The sequence below is a fragment of the Rhinoderma darwinii genome, chromosome 2, assembly GCF_050947455.1.
Source record: "Rhinoderma darwinii isolate aRhiDar2 chromosome 2, aRhiDar2.hap1, whole genome shotgun sequence".
Lineage (NCBI taxonomy): Eukaryota > Metazoa > Chordata > Amphibia > Anura > Rhinodermatidae > Rhinoderma > Rhinoderma darwinii.
The window spans coordinates 169,500,548-169,523,445 of NC_134688.1; the positions used below are offsets into that span (position 1 = coordinate 169,500,548).

A 22,898-nucleotide genomic window follows, 5' to 3' on the forward strand; every position below is an offset into this window, starting at 1 on the left:
CACCTATACTCCGCTGCCATGAAGGGCGCCAATCCTTCACTGTTATATGAGGAATGGGAACAAACAGACATTTTGCAATATGTCCAAAAATCTCTTGCTCTACCCATCTCCATCACTCCACCCGCAAGAACTTAGTTTTACAATTGTTGCATCCAAGTTGCAGTGCGGCGCAACTGTATGGGAGGTGTCAGTCACGTGTAACTTTGCATACTTTATTCTGTTAAAGAAATAGTTTGTGGATTTATGTGATTTTTTTTTATGTATTATCGAAAACATATAAATATGTACGACAATGGTTTGCTTCTTATTTACATCTTTTTTTTTTCATTTAAAAATGGACATAGTAAAGCCTACAAACACTCGAGAGGCAGACATTTTGTGAGCAGGAATAAAACTCAGCATAATGTGACCAAGAACGAAGTGACATCCCCAAAACATAAGCCACAAAGGATCTCTAGCCACCAGTTTCAAGTGGCTTGCAAGGCAGAGATTTTGTGATCTTAATTTACTCCCCAAAATGGCTGCTTTTAGTGCTTCAGAGATATCAGTAGGTTCAAGGTTGTCATTAGGCAGCCTTGTATATTCGTAACAGGTAGGCGTGAAATCCTATACAAAATGTCACATTTTTCCTGTCACAGCAAATCAAATGGCGACTAGTCTCAAGCATATTCAATGGCAGACATGATAGGCCTCAATATCAAAACAGCCCTTCTTGCCATAACAGCCAATCAGAATCCGTGTTTCATTTTTTCAACACAATCTAGAAAACAACAGCTGAATTCTGATTTGTTGCTATGGGCAACAGGGTCACCTGAGGCCCAATGTGAACTGTTCAACTTTATTTATAAATGTGTTTTAGCAGCAAAATTGGAACAAAAACATTGCATGACATAGAAATTTCACTCATTCTTGCTTTGGGCCCCTGGGGGTCTCTATGCGGGGCCCTGCTTGCTACATTATATTATATATGCACGTTCATAAACCACATGACCAGCAACAGCTTCAATTCCGTCCATACACAATCCAAAACCATCAATATGTTTTTAGTAGAGAGATCAATGACTACTAAAGCCACAAGGAGGGTAGCGGCTTATGCCATCTTTCTAATACCACATCCAATATGAGCTAACTACGAGTATGGTGCCTGTCGACCATTACTGCAATAGTTGCACCCCATTGAATTCAATGGATTCGGAGGGATAGGGGTTGTATGAGGTAAATAAAATGGCATGCAATTCATATTGGCAGCCCTCTCACTCCAGGCGTCAAGCAACGCAAATAGCGATTTAGCAATAGAGACCTACCCCTCATGTATTGATACGGTCTCCAAGAAGAAATGTCTTTGTTATCCATAGCAACCATTTATGTGACCACTTTTCATCTTTCCAGTGCAATTTAGAAAATGAAAGCAGAAGTCTAATTGGTTGCTATGGTCACCAAGCCACTTTCTTCTATAGACAGTTCTAATATATTAGGTCCTGTAGATCTGCGTGCTCAGAAATCTGGCCTTCATATCACTTCGGTTTCTGCCATCTTTAGAATTTTTTTTCAAAACCTTCCCGAGCCTTGGCTATTTCCCAATGGTTCTTGGTAATTATCCAAAATATGCCATTGCAGTCAGGGCAGCCATTCTGAACCTGAGATTCTTAGGAATCAATTTTTCCTATGTCCTTGTTTCACTCTCAAAATGGCTACCTGTCGCAGTCATTTAACCCTTCATGAGGTCTGAAGTCACTCACTAAGTCACAGGATTTTCAGCTATTCACAAATATACAGTAAAAAATAGTGATATTCATCATGTTTGGTCATGAGCTTTGAGAGAGAGAGAGAGAGAGAGAGATATATATATATAGATAGATAGATAGATAGATAGATAGATAGATAGATAGATAGAGATATATACTCTATATATATATATATATATATATATATATATATATGTATATATATATATAAAATTAATCAAAAGAAGATCTTGCAGCACTCCGAAAGACAATTAAAAAAGTGTAAAGGATTTGCCAGACACAGCTTCTGTGTCGACGCCCGTGGGCAATCGGTCTGCACCTGCTCCTATGTCTGTGAGACCTACTCCATCTTCCACCACTCAGGATGGCAGGCTTAGGAGTAGAAGAGCCTATCACAGCGTGGCCAGACGGAGCTAGCTCCCGCCCACTGTCTACTTATACCTGCCTTTCCTGTTCCTCCTTTGCCTGTGATTCTTCTGACGGAAATATCTGATGGAAACCATGATCGGAATCCCGATGCAGATGTGAACGAAGCCTTAGATGTGATCGGTAACAGCTTGATCCTGCGTGTTAAATGCGTTGGGGGGCCAACTGGGTTGAGTCCCACTCAGACGTGTTTTGCCCCCCCCCTGTGCTAAACACCTTGCTATGCCCATGCTTCCGAGTATTCCCTAGCCCCCTAATTCACCAGACTTGAACTCAAATGAACATCTGTGGGACCTCGATCGTCTTGTTCACTCTATGGATCCTCCCACACAGACCCTCCAGCAAATGTGGGATGCTCTGCAGTCAGCACGGCTCCAGATACTGGAGATGACCTACCAGCACCTCATTGAGTCACTCTCAGCTCGTCTACTGCTGTCCATACTGCACACGGCGGTACTCTGGATATTACCCAGTGGTCATAATTATGGGACTTGACTGTGTACATAAAGCTGGGGAACCTCTTTAAAGTTGCTATTTAATAAAACACAATTTAAGTTTTTTCGTTTTTATTTTATAGATATTAGGATAAGAATAGGGTTAGGTAATAACCCTGCAGAGATATAATGCTGCAGGTAAGGGATGATATGGTGGTGTCCTCCTCTTTTTTCTGAACATCTTTTCCAGGTTTCTTTAGGGTGCGCCGCCTATGACCGGTGATAAAGGTCATATCCAGGCCTGAGGGTTCCCACTGTGACTCTGCAGAGTTGGTTCTACTGCATGTTAGATGTAAATGGGTGTTTTTCTCCTCTTGTTCCTGAATAGTATTTCCGGGTCACTTTAGGGCGCTCCACAATGACCTGTTATAAGGGTCTTGTCCAAACTTGAGGGGTTCCCACTTTGCCTCTTACTTTTTTTAATTTGTTTTTGAGCCGTAGGGTTTGGGTAATAAGCCTGCACAGATATTATGCTGCAGGTTTCGGTACTTGGGTGTTGTTCTTCTCCTCACTTTCCTGAACATTTCCAGGTCCCTTAAGAGTGTGCAGCTTTGACCGGTGATAAAGATCTTGTCCAGGTTTGAGGGGTTCCCACTGTGCCCCTGCAGCGATGGTTTTGCTACAGGTTAGATTTGATTAGGTGGTGACCTCCTTATCTTCATCCTGAACATTATTCACGGTCTCTTTTGGGTGCGCTGCTTTGATGATAGGGTTTGTGTCCAGGCTTGAGGAATACCCAAGATGTTTCTTGAGAGTCTGTTGTTGTTGACTCCAGATGTTTTTGACTCCATATGATAATGCCCTGATGGGACGATGGTTCTTGATGTTTTAGTTTTTTTTTTTGTTTAGTCCACACTGAGGGCATAACGCCACAGGGCTCCAACCAATAATGTTACTATCAGGCAGCAGACTCCGGCATAGATGGCATAGAGGATGTAGCTCTGGAAGAATGTTTGGATTTTCTCCAGGGTGGAGGGTACATGTTTAATCATTTCCTCCTCCTTCTCCTCTGGTATTTTTGTTGATTCCAGAGCATGACGGAAGTATCGCTCTACTTCGGAGGCTTCCCTTGTATCAGTCGGTGTCACTGAAATACAGAAGATAAATAGAAGTAAATAATGAGAATGTCGTCTTCTGTATAAGCAGCGCTGGATCATAGACAGACATAGATCTTCAGAAATAATTCTTTACTGTAAGAGCAGTGCAGAGGCAGGAGGAGTCGCTGATCTAGTATATACATTTATGTGACAGATCAGAATATTCTAGAAAATCAAATATTTGAGAGACTTTAAACTTTCAGAAGTCTTACCATCCAGATAGTAGAATTGGCGGAGTATGATGTCATCATCCTCATCCGTGACCTCGCAGGCATAAGTCCCCGTGTGGCTGGCTCGTGTAGGCTCAATCATCACAAATAGGTCTTCCCCACTATAGATGTCTTTGAAATAACCTAAATCAGTCGCCTTCATCTATAAATGAAAACGTTGATGACATCAGAGAAGACATTCCTCATATGTGGAGTAGGAACGAGGGGGGATTACGGGTTTGTCTTTGTACTGTAATATAATGGTTATAAATGTAACCTGAATACTTACGTTTTTGGCGTATTTCCAGACGACTGTCGCATAGTCCGGAAGGGGAAAGGGCGCCCCGCAGTGGATGATGGTCTTTTCCAGCTCTATCACATGCATTTCCTCAACTGAAAAGACAGAGAAGGGAAACAATGGTCTAACACAACTATAAAGTAACAGCTTTACATGAGATTTATAAATTGATGATAGAAACTTACGGGGACAGGTCACGGGGAGCTTGCAATCCTCCTCGGCACATCGGCTGCATTTAAAAACTCGGGCCTCTTTCTGAAGGCCTGGGGAAAAAACACAGAGAGAGAGGGGTCACATGTCTGAGGTAAATGAAGACCCCCCATGTATATAACGGAGGCCACAATTATCATCCTGTCTAATGACATTACTTACCGCATGGAGGTTTGCATTCTGCCGCTGTATGACCTAATGGAAGGAATAGATACGGTTAAGGCTGAATTATGTTGTGTGGGGGAGAGGGAAACAGACAAGAGATGATGGAGAATATATAGAACACATGTACTGTCTGTATCTGGGGATCTTTAGTTACTTACTTGCGGCACGGTCTTTTACTCCTTTAACAAATTCAGCGATTTTGATTTCAAATTGTTCCACCCAAGATGGCGGAAAGTCTAGAAGGAATTAGAGAAAAATGAAAGAGATAAACATTGAATTTTGATGTTTTAAAAGAAGTTCGAGAAAAATTCGAGATTTAATGAACTTACATAATTCGCTGATTTTTTGGACTTCTTTTTCGAAGCCCTTCAGATACAATCTGATCCTTTGTATCTGGGAAAAGGCTATAAAGAGAAGAAGACACATGAGATTTATGCGGGGTCCTGCAGACATTGTATAAAGTGATCTATGATGGAGATGGGGTTCCTGGGTGAATATTATGTACAAGAGATTTCCTGCTCTGACTGCTGTTAATGCTACAAGTGACGCTTCAGTCTAGCAGGACAATATCTCAATACTGAGATGACATGTTCTATGTATAAGATGAAGGAGTGATGAGAAATAGAAGTGTGGTGGCCCGTGGGTGGCGGGGAATGCAGGAACCCAAAATGGTGGATACTGGGCTCTCTGTCTTGTGTCACGGTGGTATTTTGCCTTGCTGGCCTTCCCACCTCCCAGGGACACACACACAGTGATGAGGGGGTTGCACAAGATGATGATGATGACTGTTGTTTCCCCCGGGGCACTCCCTTGGTGGCTGACTCCTGTCTGGTGTTATTTGGGGTGCCCTTGGTGTAGAGTGCAAATAGAAGACAGGAGACGGTGGTGGCAGTTAATCAGGAGAGCTTGCAGCACACTTTTACTTTTCAAGATGGAGATAGTACAATACAAATATGTCATCCAAATTCAGCTCAATCAGTGTAGCCCAATGCTAAATGCAGGAGTGCTATTATCTCTCTACTCACAGTCTCTCTTTCTGGACTCTTCTGGCTCCTTGAGCTGTTATTCCAATAAATCTCTTTAGGCCTGTCTTTCTCTGTAATCCGCAAATGGCTGAACTCAGGAGCACCTTCCCTGTGCCTCCTGCTGCATCCACTCCTAGCTCACCACTGCCCTCACTCACTCTAACCACTCCCTAATTAACTCCTCCCAGCTTCTGTTACATTATAGAAAAACACTCCGCATAGGCTGAAACACAATGTCATAACATTTCTGAACCTGTAGATGGCAGCATAACACAACACATGAAGACAAACATAGTTTTCATAGTAGTGCTCCTGTGGGACACTACATACACCCCCTCTTTAAATAAAGCCGTCCTCGGCGTCCGACTCTCCAGGCGGCAGGTTAACCTAAAACAAAGGTTAATCACAATTGCAATAATAAACTAAGAGTCCATACAGTCTCTGAGGAATATGAGGATATAATGCTGAACAAGGAAAATGTCCAAGAGTCCTGGTCATATGAACTGGGGAAAATGAAGGGCTTGTTACCCAATTGGGATGCAAACAATACAATGTCTCTGGTGAAGGATAATCCAAAAATGAAGTCTCAGATTCAACAGTTCAATCTTGATATCGAGCTGGCATCTTACCTCGGGTAGCTCTATCAGATCTCCTCAGGGGCTCCTCTATAACAATTTCAGGGTCCCTGGATTCCTCTGGACCAGGCCGGAACTCGGATGACGAGGTCACTTGGTCTTCGCCGGGATCAAGAACAGTTCTTGGAACAAAAATAGACAGCCCAGGTTGGAACAGCCAATCAAGAGGGGACATACTAGTTGTTGGCGGTAGCGGTTCAGCTGCAGGAGATTTCTCAGTTGTCTGTGGTTCTGCTGGTACCTCTTCCTTTAGGCAGAGCTTGAGACGATTACGGTGGACGACTTGGGAATCTCGGCCTTCGCGCACAATCTCATAGACATCAGTCCCAGGGTGCGGGATGGACTTAATTGTGTATGGTTCTTTCTGCCACTTGCTGTCCAACTTACTTGAACGATGGTTGTTTTTCAGCCACACACGGTCTCCAATTTGGAAGGGTTCTGCTTCGGCCTTTTGATCAAAACCTGCTTGTTGCCTTTGACGAGCATCTTCCATCCGTCTTTCCACAATCTCGTTGGCTTCAGCCAGGCGACGCTGGTGATCACTCACCCACTCTGTGTTTGGCAGGGGGTTGATAGTATCTGGAACTTCGACATCCATGGCCAAGTCCGAAGGCAATTTGCCCTGACGGCCAAACAGGAGATAGTAAGGAGTGTACCCTGTGGAGCAGTGCACAGTGTTGTTATACAGGTACACCAATTCTGGCAGGAGAGTCGGCCAATCAGCCCTCTTCTGGGACGGAACAGTTCTTAACATCCCAATAAGAGTCTGGTTCATCTTTTCACATAAGCCATTACCTTGTGGATGATAAGCGGTAGTTCTCAGCTTCTGACAGCCATAGAGGGAACACAACTCGTGGAACAGTTGAGACTCAAATGCGGAACCACGATCAGTCAGGATCTTGTCCGGACAGCCATAGGGGAGTACGAAATTCTTCCAAAAGATGGCAGCGGTGGTCTTGGCAGTCAGGTCTTTCACTGGCATAGCTACCACGAACTTCGTATAGTGGTCAATTATAGTTATAGCATAAGTATACCCAGTGCGGCTTGGTTCAAACTTGACATGGTCAATGGCTACCAGTTCCAGCGGTCTATGACTGATGATGGGGTGAAGTGGGGCTCTCTGGTCATGACGCTCTCCTCGGCTCTGAGCACAGGTGGGACATTCTCGGCACCACTTCTCTATGTCGTCTCTCATGCCAATCCAGTAAAATCGTCGGCGTATGGTATCTTCCGTTTTATGAACCCCAAAGTGTCCCGATCTGTCATGGTAGGCTTCCAAGATGGATTTGGAATCTCGCCGGGGTACCACAATTTGATGTAGACGCTCACCCGTTACTGGATCCAGGGCAGTCCTCTGTAGTAGACCTCTGGACACGAAAAGTCGATTCCTCAGTCTCCATAGACAAATTAACTCCTGATCAGCTTGACCTCTACGTATTCGGTCCGGAGTCCTCTTCTGAAGAAGGGAAGTCTGCAATTCCTGTAGGTTTCTACTCTCCCGTTGGAATCTAGCCCACTGTCTGGAATCTTGGGAGCAGTCAGGAACATTTGGTTGCGGATGTTCGTTTCGCTTCCTCTGAGCGATCACCGAATTCTGGGTTGCAAACTGAGCATAAAATGTAGGCATCTCTACCTCTTCCCATTCATCATTACATCGGACCAGTTCTTCACCCACAGGCAAACGGGATAAGGCATCGGCATTCACGTTGGACGCACCAGTCCGGTACTTGATCACAAACTGATAATTCGCCAGTCTGGATGCCCATCGCTGTTCAAGAGCTCCCAGTCGCGCTGTATCCAAGTGGGCCAGCGGATTATTATCCGTGAAGACGATGAAGGGTGTTGCAGCCAGGTAATCTTTAAATTTTTCGGTCACTGCCCACACAAGGGCCAGGAATTCCAGCTTAAAGGAACTATAATTCTGGTCGTTCCGTTCAGCGCCTCGAAGACCTCTGCTGGCATAAGCGATGACTCTCTCTTTCTGGTCCTGTACCTGCGACAGGACGGCCCCCAATCCCTTCTGGCTGGCATCAGTATACAGCCTAAAGGGTTGGTTGTAGTCAGGATATCCCAGGATAGGTGGTTCGGTTAACAGCTGCTTCAGCTTCTGGAAAGCGGCTTCATGGGCTTCAGCCCACTCAATCGGGATCCTTCTCTTCATAGCTTCCTTGGAGTGACCTCTTAACAATCCCTGGAGGGGTTCTGCAATCTGGGCAAAGTGTGGGATGAACCGTCTATAATACCCTGCAAATCCCAAGAAACTTCTCACCTCCTTGACTGTGGTAGGGGCTGGCCAGCTCTTTACTGCTGCTACTTTGCCTGGATCAGGAACCACTCCTTCTGCACTCACGACATGGCCTAAGTAATGGACTTCCGGCTTCAGGAGATGACACTTGGAGGGTTTCACTTTCAGGCCATATTTGATGAGGGTTTTGAGGACTTCTGCCAGGTGCTGTAGGTGTTCCTCATAAGTCTTTGAGTAGATGATTACGTCGTCCAGGTACAAGAGGACGGTCTCGAAGTTTTGGTGACCCAGGCAGCGTTCCATCAGCCTCTGGAAGGTTCCCGGGGCATTGCATAGCCCAAAGGGCATACAATTAAACTCGAACAACCCCATGGGAGTAGTGAAAGCAGTCTTTTCCCTATCTTCGGGAGCCATAGGTACCTGCCAATACCCGCTGGTCAAATCCAGAGTTGAGAAGTAGGCAGCAGACCCCAAAGCAGTCAGGGATTCTTCAATGCGTGGCAGGGGATACGCATCCTTGTGAGTGATATTATTGATTTTGCGGTAGTCCACGCAGAATCTAATGTTGCCATCCTTCTTTTTCACCAGGACTAGGGGTGCAGCCCATGGACTGTAGCTCTCCCGAATCACATCTGCGTCCTTCATCTCCCGAATCATTTTCTTCACTGGCTGGTACATGGCTGGTGGAAGGGGACGGTACCTTTCTTTGATGGGTGGATGGATGCCTGTAGGGATGGTGTGCTCAATGATAGTAGCCTTCCCAAAATCCATAGGATGTTTACTGAAGGCTTGTTGATTGTCTTTGGCCACCATCAGGGCTCCTTCGATCTCCTCTTCGGTAGTATTAGCATCGCCAACATGGATCTCGGTCCACCAGGGTTTCATTGTCATCTCAGGGGTAACTTGATTCTGGGTAGCTTGCTGGAACACTGTAGTCTCAGGGCTCCAGACATCTTGGAAGAAGACCTGTGAGAGCTTAGCAACTGGACGGTATTTACTCAGTACCACAGCCGTATCACCAATGTTCAGGAGGCGAATAGGTACCCTCCCATTAGAAACAGTCACTAGACTTCTGGCTGCTAGCACGGTCGGATGATCTTCCAGAAGAAGAGGTTCCACAAGGGCCTGGTAATCTTGACCTTGCAAACCTGGACGAGCTCGACACCACAGAATGGTTTCCGTCTCTGGTTCCAGAGTCACTGGTTGTGAGTCCATGATGCGGGCACGGCAGATCTCACCCTTTTCATTCGTGAACCTCTGTTGGGCATTCAAGAGACGGATAGCATGCTGAATTGCATTTTGATTGGAGACAGGGACTGTAGAAAGTGCTCGGTGTAGGGCATCTAGCATCTCTTCATAGCAATTCCTAAGAACATTCATGCCCAGCACCACTGGTGGAAAGTCATCATCCCAGACGTTCACTACAATTACGCCTTGCTGGGGCAGTTCAGTTTCTCCCATCTGGATCGTGGGTTCCCAGTAGCCCCGATGGGGTATCGATTGTCCATTACTGGCTACAATGTTAAGCCACGTGTCTGGGGGTTGTATCAGCTGGTCGAGGTCCCAGTACTTCTCAAACCAACTTCTCTGCAGAGTGGTGACTTGAGAGCCAGTGTCCAGTAAGGCCGACAGTGGGATCCCATTTAGGTGGATCGTAATCACTGGACACTGCCCAATGTACCGGGGAATCCATTCTGGTGTTGTGGGACCTATTGGTCTTCCTCCCGAGGGGCGGTCCTCTGCCTCGGGGGATTGTCGTTTAACTGACGACATTCTCTTTCAATATGGCCAGCTCTTTGACACCTACGACAAATGGGTCTTCCGGTGGTATCAAATCTGTCAGAAGAGCGTCTACCCCAATTCCGGTAACTTCCCCCTTCTGATCGGTTACTGAACCTGTTACTGGAGTAGCGGCGGCTTTCTTTCTGGCGTTGCTCCATATCTTCCATTTTCTGGCACATTTTACTGAGGCTCTTGGTGAGGATAGCAATTTGGTCCCTCAGTTCACCAACTGGATCTTGAGCTTGCATGTGAGCACACTGAGCTAGTGCAACTTGACTTCCCGCTGCTGTAGGATGATCTACTTGCGACTCCGTAGGAGTCTCTATGGAATAGGGGAAAACTTTGGCTTGAACCGCTGCGGCTTCAGTCCCCAGGATTCTAATTGCGAGCTCTTTAAAGTCCAAGAAGATACAGCTTGGGTTCTGGGAGGCCAACATTCTGAGCTGACTTTTAAGAGCTTCAGATGCAGCTCCTTCAACAAACTGCTCCCTTAAGGCCTTGTCAGCCTCTGCAGCCTCTAAGGGTTCTACTTGCATAATTGCCCGCTGGGCCTCCTGCAGGGATAAAGCAAAGTCTCTCAATGACTCACCGGGCTGCTGCTTCTTTCCAAAGAATCTCATCTTGAGCTCTGCCACAGTCCTTACTTCAAATGTGGCACGCAATCGGTCCAGTATCTGTTCCACTGTTTTTTTTCTCTGTTCTGGGCCAGGATTTCACTTCTCTTAATGCTGCGCCCTCTAGTTGTCCTATCAATATCTCAACCCTCTGGTCTGTTGAGACAGGATACAAACGGAACATGGACAGCATCTTCTCTTTGAATTCCCTCAGGGAATGAACTTCGCCTTTGTAGCGAGGAAGCCATGGTGCTCCAAAGTAATAGGGCATAGTGAGTGGCATCACTTGCGCTGTTGGAGGTGACCCACTGGGGCTTGGAGAGCCGTTATCTCCGTCGTCAGACATTTTCTGCAATAAGTCCTACAGTAACCCCTAGCAACGGGTGTTCAATTTCAGGCTATGCACTAAGCCTCTTTTCCGGATATCTTTCCCGGTGTCTCTACACTGTTAACTGCCACTTTTTACTTTAAATCTCATTTACTGGCCTATTCAGGCACTCACCAGCTTTCTCTTAGCTGCTCCGCTGTTTTCGCGGGTTCTCCTGCGCAGCTCCTTGCCACTTCCAATATGGCGGCGACTTGGCGGGAAACTTTTATTCCGGCTGTGGCGCATCAGCGCTGACTTAGTTCATAAGGCACAGAGGCCATAGATATCCTGTTCGTGACGCCAAAATTATATGTGGTGGCCCGTGGGTGGCGGGGAATGCAGGAACCCAAAATGGTGGATACTGGGCTCTCTGTCTTGTGTCACGGTGGTATTTTGCCTTGCTGGCCTTCCCACCTCCCAGGGACACACACACAGTGATGAGGGGGTTGCACAAGATGATGATGATGACTGTTGTTTCCCCCGGGGCACTCCCTTGGTGGCTGACTCCTGTCTGGTGTTATTTGGGGTGCCCTTGGTGTAGAGTGCAAATAGAAGACAGGAGACGGTGGTGGCAGTTAATCAGGAGAGCTTGCAGCACACTTTTACTTTTCAAGATGGAGATAGTACAATACAAATATGTCATCCAAATTCAGCTCAATCAGTGTAGCCCAATGCTAAATGCAGGAGTGCTATTATCTCTCTACTCACAGTCTCTCTTTCTGGACTCTTCTGGCTCCTTGAGCTGTTATTCCAATAAATCTCTTTAGGCCTGTCTTTCTCTGTAATCCGCAAATGGCTGAACTCAGGAGCACCTTCCCTGTGCCTCCTGCTGCATCCACTCCTAGCTCACCACTGCCCTCACTCACTCTAACCACTCCCTAATTAACTCCTCCCAGCTTCTGTTACATTATAGAAAAACACTCCGCATAGGCTGAAACACAATGTCATAACATTTCTGAACCTGTAGATGGCAGCATAACACAACACATGAAGACAAACATAGTTTTCATAGTAGTGCTCCTGTGGGACACTACATACACCCCCTCTTTAAATAAAGCCGTCCTCGGCGTCCGACTCTCCAGGCGGCAGGTTAACCTAAAACAAAGGTTAATCACAATTGCAATAATAAACTAAGAGTCCATACAGTCTCTGAGGAATATGAGGATATAATGCTGAACAAGGAAAATGTCCAAGAGTCCTGGTCATATGAACTGGGGAAAATGAAGGGCTTGTTACCCAATTGGGATGCAAACAATACAATGTCTCTGGTGAAGGATAATCCAAAAATGAAGTCTCAGATTCAACAGTTCAATCTTGATATCGAGCTGGCATCTTACCTCGGGTAGCTCTATCAGATCTCCTCAGGGGCTCCTCTATAACAATTTCAGGGTCCCTGGATTCCTCTGGACCAGGCCGGAACTCGGATGACGAGGTCACTTGGTCTTCGCCGGGATCAAGAACAGTTCTTGGAACAAAAATAGACAGCCCAGGTTGGAACAGCCAATCAAGAGGGGACATACTAGTTGTTGGCGGTAGCGGTTCAGCTGCAGGAGATTTCTCAGTTGTCTGTGGTTCTGCTGGTACCTCTTCCTTTAGGCAGAGCTTGAGACGATTACGGTGGACGACTTGGGAATCTCGGCCTTCGCGCACAATCTCATAGACATCAGTCCCAGGGTGCGGGATGGACTTAATTGTGTATGGTTCTTTCTGCCACTTGCTGTCCAACTTACTTGAACGATGGTTGTTTTTCAGCCACACACGGTCTCCAATTTGGAAGGGTTCTGCTTCGGCCTTTTGATCAAAACCTGCTTGTTGCCTTTGACGAGCATCTTCCATCCGTCTTTCCACAATCTCGTTGGCTTCAGCCAGGCGACGCTGGTGATCACTCACCCACTCTGTGTTTGGCAGGGGGTTGATAGTATCTGGAACTTCGACATCCATGGCCAAGTCCGAAGGCAATTTGCCCTGACGGCCAAACAGGAGATAGTAAGGAGTGTACCCTGTGGAGCAGTGCACAGTGTTGTTATACAGGTACACCAATTCTGGCAGGAGAGTCGGCCAATCAGCCCTCTTCTGGGACGGAACAGTTCTTAACATCCCAATAAGAGTCTGGTTCATCTTTTCACATAAGCCATTACCTTGTGGATGATAAGCGGTAGTTCTCAGCTTCTGACAGCCATAGAGGGAACACAACTCGTGGAACAGTTGAGACTCAAATGCGGAACCACGATCAGTCAGGATCTTGTCCGGACAGCCATAGGGGAGTACGAAATTCTTCCAAAAGATGGCAGCGGTGGTCTTGGCAGTCAGGTCTTTCACTGGCATAGCTACCACGAACTTCGTATAGTGGTCAATTATAGTTATAGCATAAGTATACCCAGTGCGGCTTGGTTCAAACTTGACATGGTCAATGGCTACCAGTTCCAGCGGTCTATGACTGATGATGGGGTGAAGTGGGGCTCTCTGGTCATGACGCTCTCCTCGGCTCTGAGCACAGGTGGGACATTCTCGGCACCACTTCTCTATGTCGTCTCTCATGCCAATCCAGTAAAATCGTCGGCGTATGGTATCTTCCGTTTTATGAACCCCAAAGTGTCCCGATCTGTCATGGTAGGCTTCCAAGATGGATTTGGAATCTCGCCGGGGTACCACAATTTGATGTAGACGCTCACCCGTTACTGGATCCAGGGCAGTCCTCTGTAGTAGACCTCTGGACACGAAAAGTCGATTCCTCAGTCTCCATAGACAAATTAACTCCTGATCAGCTTGACCTCTACGTATTCGGTCCGGAGTCCTCTTCTGAAGAAGGGAAGTCTGCAATTCCTGTAGGTTTCTACTCTCCCGTTGGAATCTAGCCCACTGTCTGGAATCTTGGGAGCAGTCAGGAACATTTGGTTGCGGATGTTCGTTTCGCTTCCTCTGAGCGATCACCGAATTCTGGGTTGCAAACTGAGCATAGAATGTAGGCATCTCTACCTCTTCCCATTCATCATTACATCGGACCAGTTCTTCACCCACAGGCAAACGGGATAAGGCATCGGCATTCACGTTGGACGCACCAGTCCGGTACTTGATCACAAACTGATAATTCGCCAGTCTGGATGCCCATCGCTGTTCAAGAGCTCCCAGTCGCGCTGTATCCAAGTGGGCCAGCGGATTATTATCCGTGAAGACGATGAAGGGTGTTGCAGCCAGGTAATCTTTAAATTTTTCGGTCACTGCCCACACAAGGGCCAGGAATTCCAGCTTAAAGGAACTATAATTCTGGTCGTTCCGTTCAGCGCCTCGAAGACCTCTGCTGGCATAAGCGATGACTCTCTCTTTCTGGTCCTGTACCTGCGACAGGACGGCCCCCAATCCCTTCTGGCTGGCATCAGTATACAGCCTAAAGGGTTGGTTGTAGTCAGGATATCCCAGGATAGGTGGTTCGGTTAACAGCTGCTTCAGCTTCTGGAAAGCGGCTTCATGGGCTTCAGCCCACTCAATCGGGATCCTTCTCTTCATAGCTTCCTTGGAGTGACCTCTTAACAATCCCTGGAGGGGTTCTGCAATCTGGGCAAAGTGTGGGATGAACCGTCTATAATACCCTGCAAATCCCAAGAAACTTCTCACCTCCTTGACTGTGGTAGGGGCTGGCCAGCTCTTTACTGCTGCTACTTTGCCTGGATCAGGAACCACTCCTTCTGCACTCACGACATGGCCTAAGTAATGGACTTCCGGCTTCAGGAGATGACACTTGGAGGGTTTCACTTTCAGGCCATATTTGATGAGGGTTTTGAGGACTTCTGCCAGGTGCTGTAGGTGTTCCTCATAAGTCTTTGAGTAGATGATTACGTCGTCCAGGTACAAGAGGACGGTCTCGAAGTTTTGGTGACCCAGGCAGCGTTCCATCAGCCTCTGGAAGGTTCCCGGGGCATTGCATAGCCCAAAGGGCATACAATTAAACTCGAACAACCCCATGGGAGTAGTGAAAGCAGTCTTTTCCCTATCTTCGGGAGCCATAGGTACCTGCCAATACCCGCTGGTCAAATCCAGAGTTGAGAAGTAGGCAGCAGACCCCAAAGCAGTCAGGGATTCTTCAATGCGTGGCAGGGGATACGCATCCTTGTGAGTGATATTATTGATTTTGCGGTAGTCCACGCAGAATCTAATGTTGCCATCCTTCTTTTTCACCAGGACTAGGGGTGCAGCCCATGGACTGTAGCTCTCCCGAATCACATCTGCGTCCTTCATCTCCCGAATCATTTTCTTCACTGGCTGGTACATGGCTGGTGGAAGGGGACGGTACCTTTCTTTGATGGGTGGATGGATGCCTGTAGGGATGGTGTGCTCAATGATAGTAGCCTTCCCAAAATCCATAGGATGTTTACTGAAGGCTTGTTGATTGTCTTTGGCCACCATCAGGGCTCCTTCGATCTCCTCTTCGGTAGTATTAGCATCGCCAACATGGATCTCGGTCCACCAGGGTTTCATTGTCATCTCAGGGGTAACTTGATTCTGGGTAGCTTGCTGGAACACTGTAGTCTCAGGGCTCCAGACATCTTGGAAGAAGACCTGTGAGAGCTTAGCAACTGGACGGTATTTACTCAGTACCACAGCCGTATCACCAATGTTCAGGAGGCGAATAGGTACCCTCCCATTAGAAACAGTCACTAGACTTCTGGCTGCTAGCACGGTCGGATGATCTTCCAGAAGAAGAGGTTCCACAAGGGCCTGGTAATCTTGACCTTGCAAACCTGGACGAGCTCGACACCACAGAATGGTTTCCGTCTCTGGTTCCAGAGTCACTGGTTGTGAGTCCATGATGCGGGCACGGCAGATCTCACCCTTTTCATTCGTGAACCTCTGTTGGGCATTCAAGAGACGGATAGCATGCTGAATTGCATTTTGATTGGAGACAGGGACTGTAGAAAGTGCTCGGTGTAGGGCATCTAGCATCTCTTCATAGCAATTCCTAAGAACATTCATGCCCAGCACCACTGGTGGAAAGTCATCATCCCAGACGTTCACTACAATTACGCCTTGCTGGGGCAGTTCAGTTTCTCCCATCTGGATCGTGGGTTCCCAGTAGCCCCGATGGGGTATCGATTGTCCATTACTGGCTACAATGTTAAGCCACGTGTCTGGGGGTTGTATCAGCTGGTCGAGGTCCCAGTACTTCTCAAACCAACTTCTCTGCAGAGTGGTGACTTGAGAGCCAGTGTCCAGTAAGGCCGACAGTGGGATCCCATTTAGGTGGATCGTAATCACTGGACACTGCCCAATGTACCGGGGAATCCATTCTGGTGTTGTGGGACCTATTGGTCTTCCTCCCGAGGGGCGGTCCTCTGCCTCGGGGGATTGTCGTTTAACTGACGACATTCTCTTTCAATATGGCCAGCTCTTTGACACCTACGACAAATGGGTCTTCCGGTGGTATCAAATCTGTCAGAAGAGCGTCTACCCCAATTCCGGTAACTTCCCCCTTCTGATCGGTTACTGAACCTGTTACTGGAGTAGCGGCGGCTTTCTTTCTGGCGTTGCTCCATATCTTCCATTTTCTGGCACATTTTACTGAGGCTCTTGGTGAGGATAGCAATTTGGTCCCTCAGTTCACCAACTGGATCTTGAGCTTGCATGTGAGCACACTGAGCTAGTGCAACTTGACTTCCCGCTGCTGTAGGATGATCTACTTGCGACTCCGTAGGAGTCTCTATGGAATAGGGGAAAACTTTGGCTTGAACCGCTGCGGCTTCAGTCCCCAGGATTCTAATTGCGAGCTCTTTAAAGTCCAAGAAGATACAGCTTGGGTTCTGGGAGGCCAACATTCTGAGCTGACTTTTAAGAGCTTCAGATGCAGCTCCTTCAACAAACTGCTCCCTTAAGGCCTTGTCAGCCTCTGCAGCCTCTAAGGGTTCTACTTGCATAATTGCCCGCTGGGCCTCCTGCAGGGATAAAGCAAAGTCTCTCAATGACTCACCGGGCTGCTGCTTCTTTCCAAAGAATCTCATCTTGAGCTCTGCCACAGTCCTTACTTCAAATGTGGCACGCAATCGGTCCAGTATCTGTTCCACTGTTTTTTTTCTCTGTTCTGGGCCAGGATTTCACTTCTCTTAATGCTGCGCCCTCTAGTTGTCCTATCAATATCTCAACCCTCTGGTCTGTTGAGACAGGATACAAACGGAACATGGACAGCATCTTCTCTTTGAATTCCCTCAGGGAATGAACTTCGCCTTTGTAGCGAGGAAGCCATGGTGCTCCAAAGTAATAGGGCATAGTGAGTGGCATCACTTGCGCTGTTGGAGGTGACCCACTGGGGCTTGGAGAGCCGTTATCTCCGTCGTCAGACATTTTCTGCAATAAGTCCTACAGTAACCCCTAGCAACGGGTGTTCAATTTCAGGCTATGCACTAAGCCTCTTTTCCGGATATCTTTCCCGGTGTCTCTACACTGTTAACTGCCACTTTTTACTTTAAATCTCATTTACTGGCCTATTCAGGCACTCACCAGCTTTCTCTTAGCTGCTCCGCTGTTTTCGCGGGTTCTCCTGCGCAGCTCCTTGCCACTTCCAATATGGCGGCGACTTGGCGGGAAACTTTTATTCCGGCTGTGGCGCATCAGCGCTGACTTAGTTCATAAGGCACAGAGGCCATAGATATCCTGTTCGTGACGCCAAAATTATATGTGGTGGCCCGTGGGTGGCGGGGAATGCAGGAACCCAAAATGGTGGATACTGGGCTCTCTGTCTTGTGTCACGGTGGTATTTTGCCTTGCTGGCCTTCCCACCTCCCAGGGACACACACACAGTGATGAGGGGGTTGCACAAGATGATGATGATGACTGTTGTTTCCCCCGGGGCACTCCCTTGGTGGCTGACTCCTGTCTGGTGTTATTTGGGGTGCCCTTGGTGTAGAGTGCAAATAGAAGACAGGAGACGGTGGTGGCAGTTAATCAGGAGAGCTTGCAGCACACTTTTACTTTTCAAGATGGAGATAGTACAATACAAATATGTCATCCAAATTCAGCTCAATCAGTGTAGCCCAATGCTAAATGCAGGAGTGCTATTATCTCTCTACTCACAGTCTCTCTTTCTGGACTCTTCTGGCTCCTTGAGCTGTTATTCCAATAAATCTCTTTAGGCCTGTCTTTCTCTGTAATCCGCAAATGGCTGAACTCAGGAGCACCTTCCCTGTGCCTCCTGCTGCATCCACTCCTAGCTCACCACTGCCCTCACTCACTCTAACCACTCCCTAATTAACTCCTCCCAGCTTCTGTTACATTATAGAAAAACACTCCGCATAGGCTGAAACACAATGTCATAACATTTCTGAACCTGTAGATGGCAGCATAACACAACACATGAAGACAAACATAGTTTTCATAGTAGTGCTCCTGTGGGACACTACATAAGCAGATAATAGTTACCTATCACGGTGTCAGTCAGGGGCTCGAAACCCCTGTGAAGCCTCTGGAGACAGTCTATGGCCTCCATCTTCTTCAGCGAGACAGGATAGTGGCAGATACTGGCTCTGTCTGCTGGAGTAGTGAAGCAGTTGAGGCAAGATGTCACTACCTCCGCTCCACATAGAAGAATTACTATCTGCAGCCGCAGATAGTAAAAAGTTTTGAATCGCATGACGTTTCGTCACAAAATCACTTCAGCTTGCGAACCTGAGAAAACAGAGAAATGTGATGATGAGATTTTTGCTGCAGGGGAATAGGATCCATTGTCCGTGGCCTGTTCCTTTTATCTATTCACTATATACAGGTTGTGGCCGATAGGGTGACATGATATAAAGACATCATATCATAGCCCCTGGGGTCCCTAAACTGACAGAATACAGACTGCTGTATATCCCGCCTGATATTCTGCATAGTTCTGCAGGTTATTATAGGATCCCTCCTGGTTATAAAGGAAATGTTACCAATAATAACTTTATATTAGAGAATTGCAGATAATGTAATTCTATAATATATATTCTTTTCTAGTGACTTCAAGCCATTCAGTACTCACGTGTCACATCCAGCTGACGAGTGACTGATCTGTGCCCGGTGCCATATTCTATACTCCGGTGACATCACAATAGCATTTTACTGGGTTTATAGTAAGACTTCACATTTGATAAACCTATACTAGAATATTCTGGAACCATATAAACATCAGTATAATAATATATACTTATCATTGGCATAGCCATAGGGGTACAGAGGTTTTAGTTATACCTGGGCTCTAGTGCCAAAGTGGGGCATATAAGGTGACAGCAGTGCTATACATGACACCAGATGGAGGTGGAGCCTTTGGTGCAAATGTTTTTTTTGCCTTTGGCCTCGGACCATCACGCTCTGCCTCTAGTGGTTATTACTGGAACTGCTCCTCTACAAGTGAGAATGATAACAGTCCATCCATTTAATATAAGAGCTGACTGACTCCATAGCCTGAGAGTGACCATATCAACAATCTAGTGATAAGCTATGACTTCATTATACTGGGACACTGGAATTTCTTCTAAACCAGCAATAATGGCCAAATTATCAAATACCTAGATAATCTTAGTACAGGAATTATAATGTACACACAGCAGAATCATCCACAGACACAGTAAAAATCCAGTACTCACGTGTCACATCCAGCTGATGAGTGACTTGATCTGTGCCCAGCGCCACATTCTATACCCCAGTGACATCACAATAGACAGGTATGACATCACAAAAGACAGGTGTGGTGAGGCTGCTGGGTGACGATGATTGATGATTATGATAATAGTTAATGAAAACCAAAAATTTAGTGTCTCAGAAAATTTCAATATTATATAAGCCCAATTTTAAAAAATTAGGGCTCATTCAGACGAGCGTGTATCAACAACGGCCGTCACAACGGCTGTCCTTTTTTACTGCGCGTCACGCATCCCTCCATAGACTCTAGTCTGTGGGGGATCCGTGACAACACGTCCAACACTGGTGCACCTCGGACGTGAAAAACTTCAGCCTTACTGTACTAGTGACATGGACAAAAGGCCCTCATAAAACACCCTCACCTCTGGTATGAAAAAAAAAATCATATGTAAAATTCCACAATGGCACAAGTATCAAAAAGTCGGTGCGCAAATACTACAACGAACCAAAAGTCAACCAATCAGATCGAAGTTTAAATTTTGACATTCAATGAGACATCTGCCCATCCCCCAGCCACCTATACTCCGCTGCCATGAAGGGCGCCAATCCTTCACTGTTATATAAGGAATGGGAACAAACAGACATTTTGCAATATGTCCAAAAATCTCTTGCTCTACCCATCTCCATCACTCCACCCGCAAGAACTGAGTTTTACAATTGTTGCATCCAAGTTGCAGTGCGGCGCAACTGTATGGGAGGTGTCAGTCACGTGTAACTTTGCATACTTTATTCTGTTAAAGAAATAGTTTGTGGATTTATGTGATTTTTTTTATGTATTATCGAAAACATATAAATATATACGACAATGGTTTGCTTCTTATTTACATCTTTTTTTTAATTTAAAAATGGACATAGTAAAGCCTACAAACACTCGAGAGGCAGCCATTTTGTGAGCAGGAATAAAACTCAGCATAATGTGACCAAGAACGAAGTGACATCCCCAAAACATAAGCCACAAAGGATCTCTAGCCACCAGTTTCAAGTGGCTTGCAAGGCAGCCATTTTGTGATCTTAATTTACTCCCCAAAATGGCTGCTTTTAGTGCTTCAGAGATATCAGTAGGTTCAAGGTTGTCATTAGGCAGCCTTGTATATTCGTAACAGGTAGGCGTGAAATCCTATACAAAATGTCACATTTTTCCTGTCACAGCAAATCAAATGGCGACTAGTCTCAAGCATATTCAATGGCAGACATGATAGGCCTCAATATCAAAACAGCCCTTCTTGCCATAACAGCCAATCAGAATCCGTGTTTAATTTTTTCAACACAATCTAGAAAACAACAGCTGAATTCTGATTTGTTGCTATGGGCAACAGGGTCACCTGAGGCCCAATGTGAACTGTTCAACTTTATTTATAAATGTGTTTTAGCAGCAAAATTGGAACAAAAACATTGCATGACATAGAAATTTCACTCATTCTTGCTTTGGGGCCCTGGGGGTCCCTATGCGGGGCCCTGCTTGCTTTATTATATTATATATGCACGTTCATAAACCACATGACCAGCAACAGCTTCAATTCCGTCCATACACAATCCAAAACCATCAATATGTTTTTAGTAGAGAGATCAATGACTACTAAAGCCACAAGGAGGGTAGCGGCTTATGCCATCTTTCTAATACCACATCCAATATGAGCTAACTACGAGTATGGTGCCTGTCGACCATTACTGCAATAGTTGCACCCCATTGAATTCAATGGATTCGGAGGGATAGGGGTTGTATGAGGTAAATAAAATGGCATGCAATTCATATTGGCAGCCCTCTCACTCCAGGCGTCAAGCAACGCAAATAGCGATTTAGCAATAGAGACCTACCCCTCATGTATTGATACGGTCTCCAAGAAGAAATGTCTTTGTTATCCATAGCAACCATTTATGTGACCACTTTTCATCTTTCCAGTGCAATTTAGAAAATGAAAGCAGAAGTCTAATTGGTTGCTATGGTCACCAAGCCACTTTCTTCTATAGACAGTTCTAATATATTAGGTCCTGTAGATCTGCGTGCTCAGAAATCTGGCCTTCATATCACCTCGGTTTCTGCCATCTTTAGAATTTTTTTTCAAAACCTTCCCGAGCCTTGGCTATTTCCCAATGGTTCTTGGTAATTATCCAAAATATGCCATTGCAGTCAGGGCAGCCATTCTGAACCTGAGGTTCTTAGGAATCTATTTTTCCTATGTCCTTGTTTCACTCTCAAAATGGCTACCTGTCGCAGTCATTTAACCCTTCATGAGGTCTGAAGTCACTCACTAAGTCACAGGATTTTCAGCTATTCACAAATATACAGTAAAAAATAGTGATATTCATCATGTTTGGTCATGAGCTTTGAGAGAGAGAGAGAGAGAGAGAGAGAGAGAGATATAGATAGATAGATAGATAGATAGATAGATAGATAGATAGATAGATAGATAGATAGATAGATAGATAGATAGATAGATAGATGGATGGATGGATAGATAGATAGATAGATAGATAGATAGATAGATAGATAGATAGATAGATAGATAGATAGATAGATAGATAGATAGATAGATAGATAGAGATATATACTCTATATATATATATATATATATATATATATATATATAAAATTAATCAAAAGAAGATCTTGCAGCACTCCGAAAGACGATTAAAAAAGTGTAAAGTATTTGCCAGACACAGCTTCTGTGTCGACGCCCGTGGGCAATCGGTCTGCACCTGCTCCTATGTCTGTGAGACCTACTCCATCTTCCACCACTCAGGATGGCAGGCTTAGGAGTAGAAGAGCCTATCACAGCGTGGCCAGACGGAGCTAGCTCCCGCCCACTGTCTACTTATACCTGCCTTTCCTGTTCCTCCTTTGCCTGTGATTCTTCTGACGGAAATATCTGATGGAAACCATGATCGGATTCCCGATGCAGATGTGAACGAAGCCTTAGATGTGATCGGTAACAG

General features: G+C 46.0%; 1 protein-coding gene across 1 annotated transcript; it reads right to left on the bottom strand.

The window, feature by feature from the left end:
- Positions 1-2,741: 2,741 nt before the first annotated feature.
- LOC142742574 (sperm acrosome membrane-associated protein 6-like) lies at positions 2,742-19,182 on the bottom strand. Its single transcript, XM_075852480.1, has 8 exons — positions 18,717-19,182; positions 4,974-5,048; positions 4,803-4,880; positions 4,642-4,674; positions 4,455-4,532; positions 4,261-4,364; positions 3,975-4,134; positions 2,742-3,752 (listed from the first exon to the last, which is right to left on the bottom strand). The coding sequence occupies exons 1-8, from the start codon at positions 18,925-18,927 to the stop codon at positions 3,511-3,513; spliced, it is 981 nt and encodes a 326-aa protein (XP_075708595.1). The 5' UTR covers positions 18,928-19,182; the 3' UTR covers positions 2,742-3,510.
- Between the last annotated feature and the right edge of the window lie 3,716 nt (positions 19,183-22,898).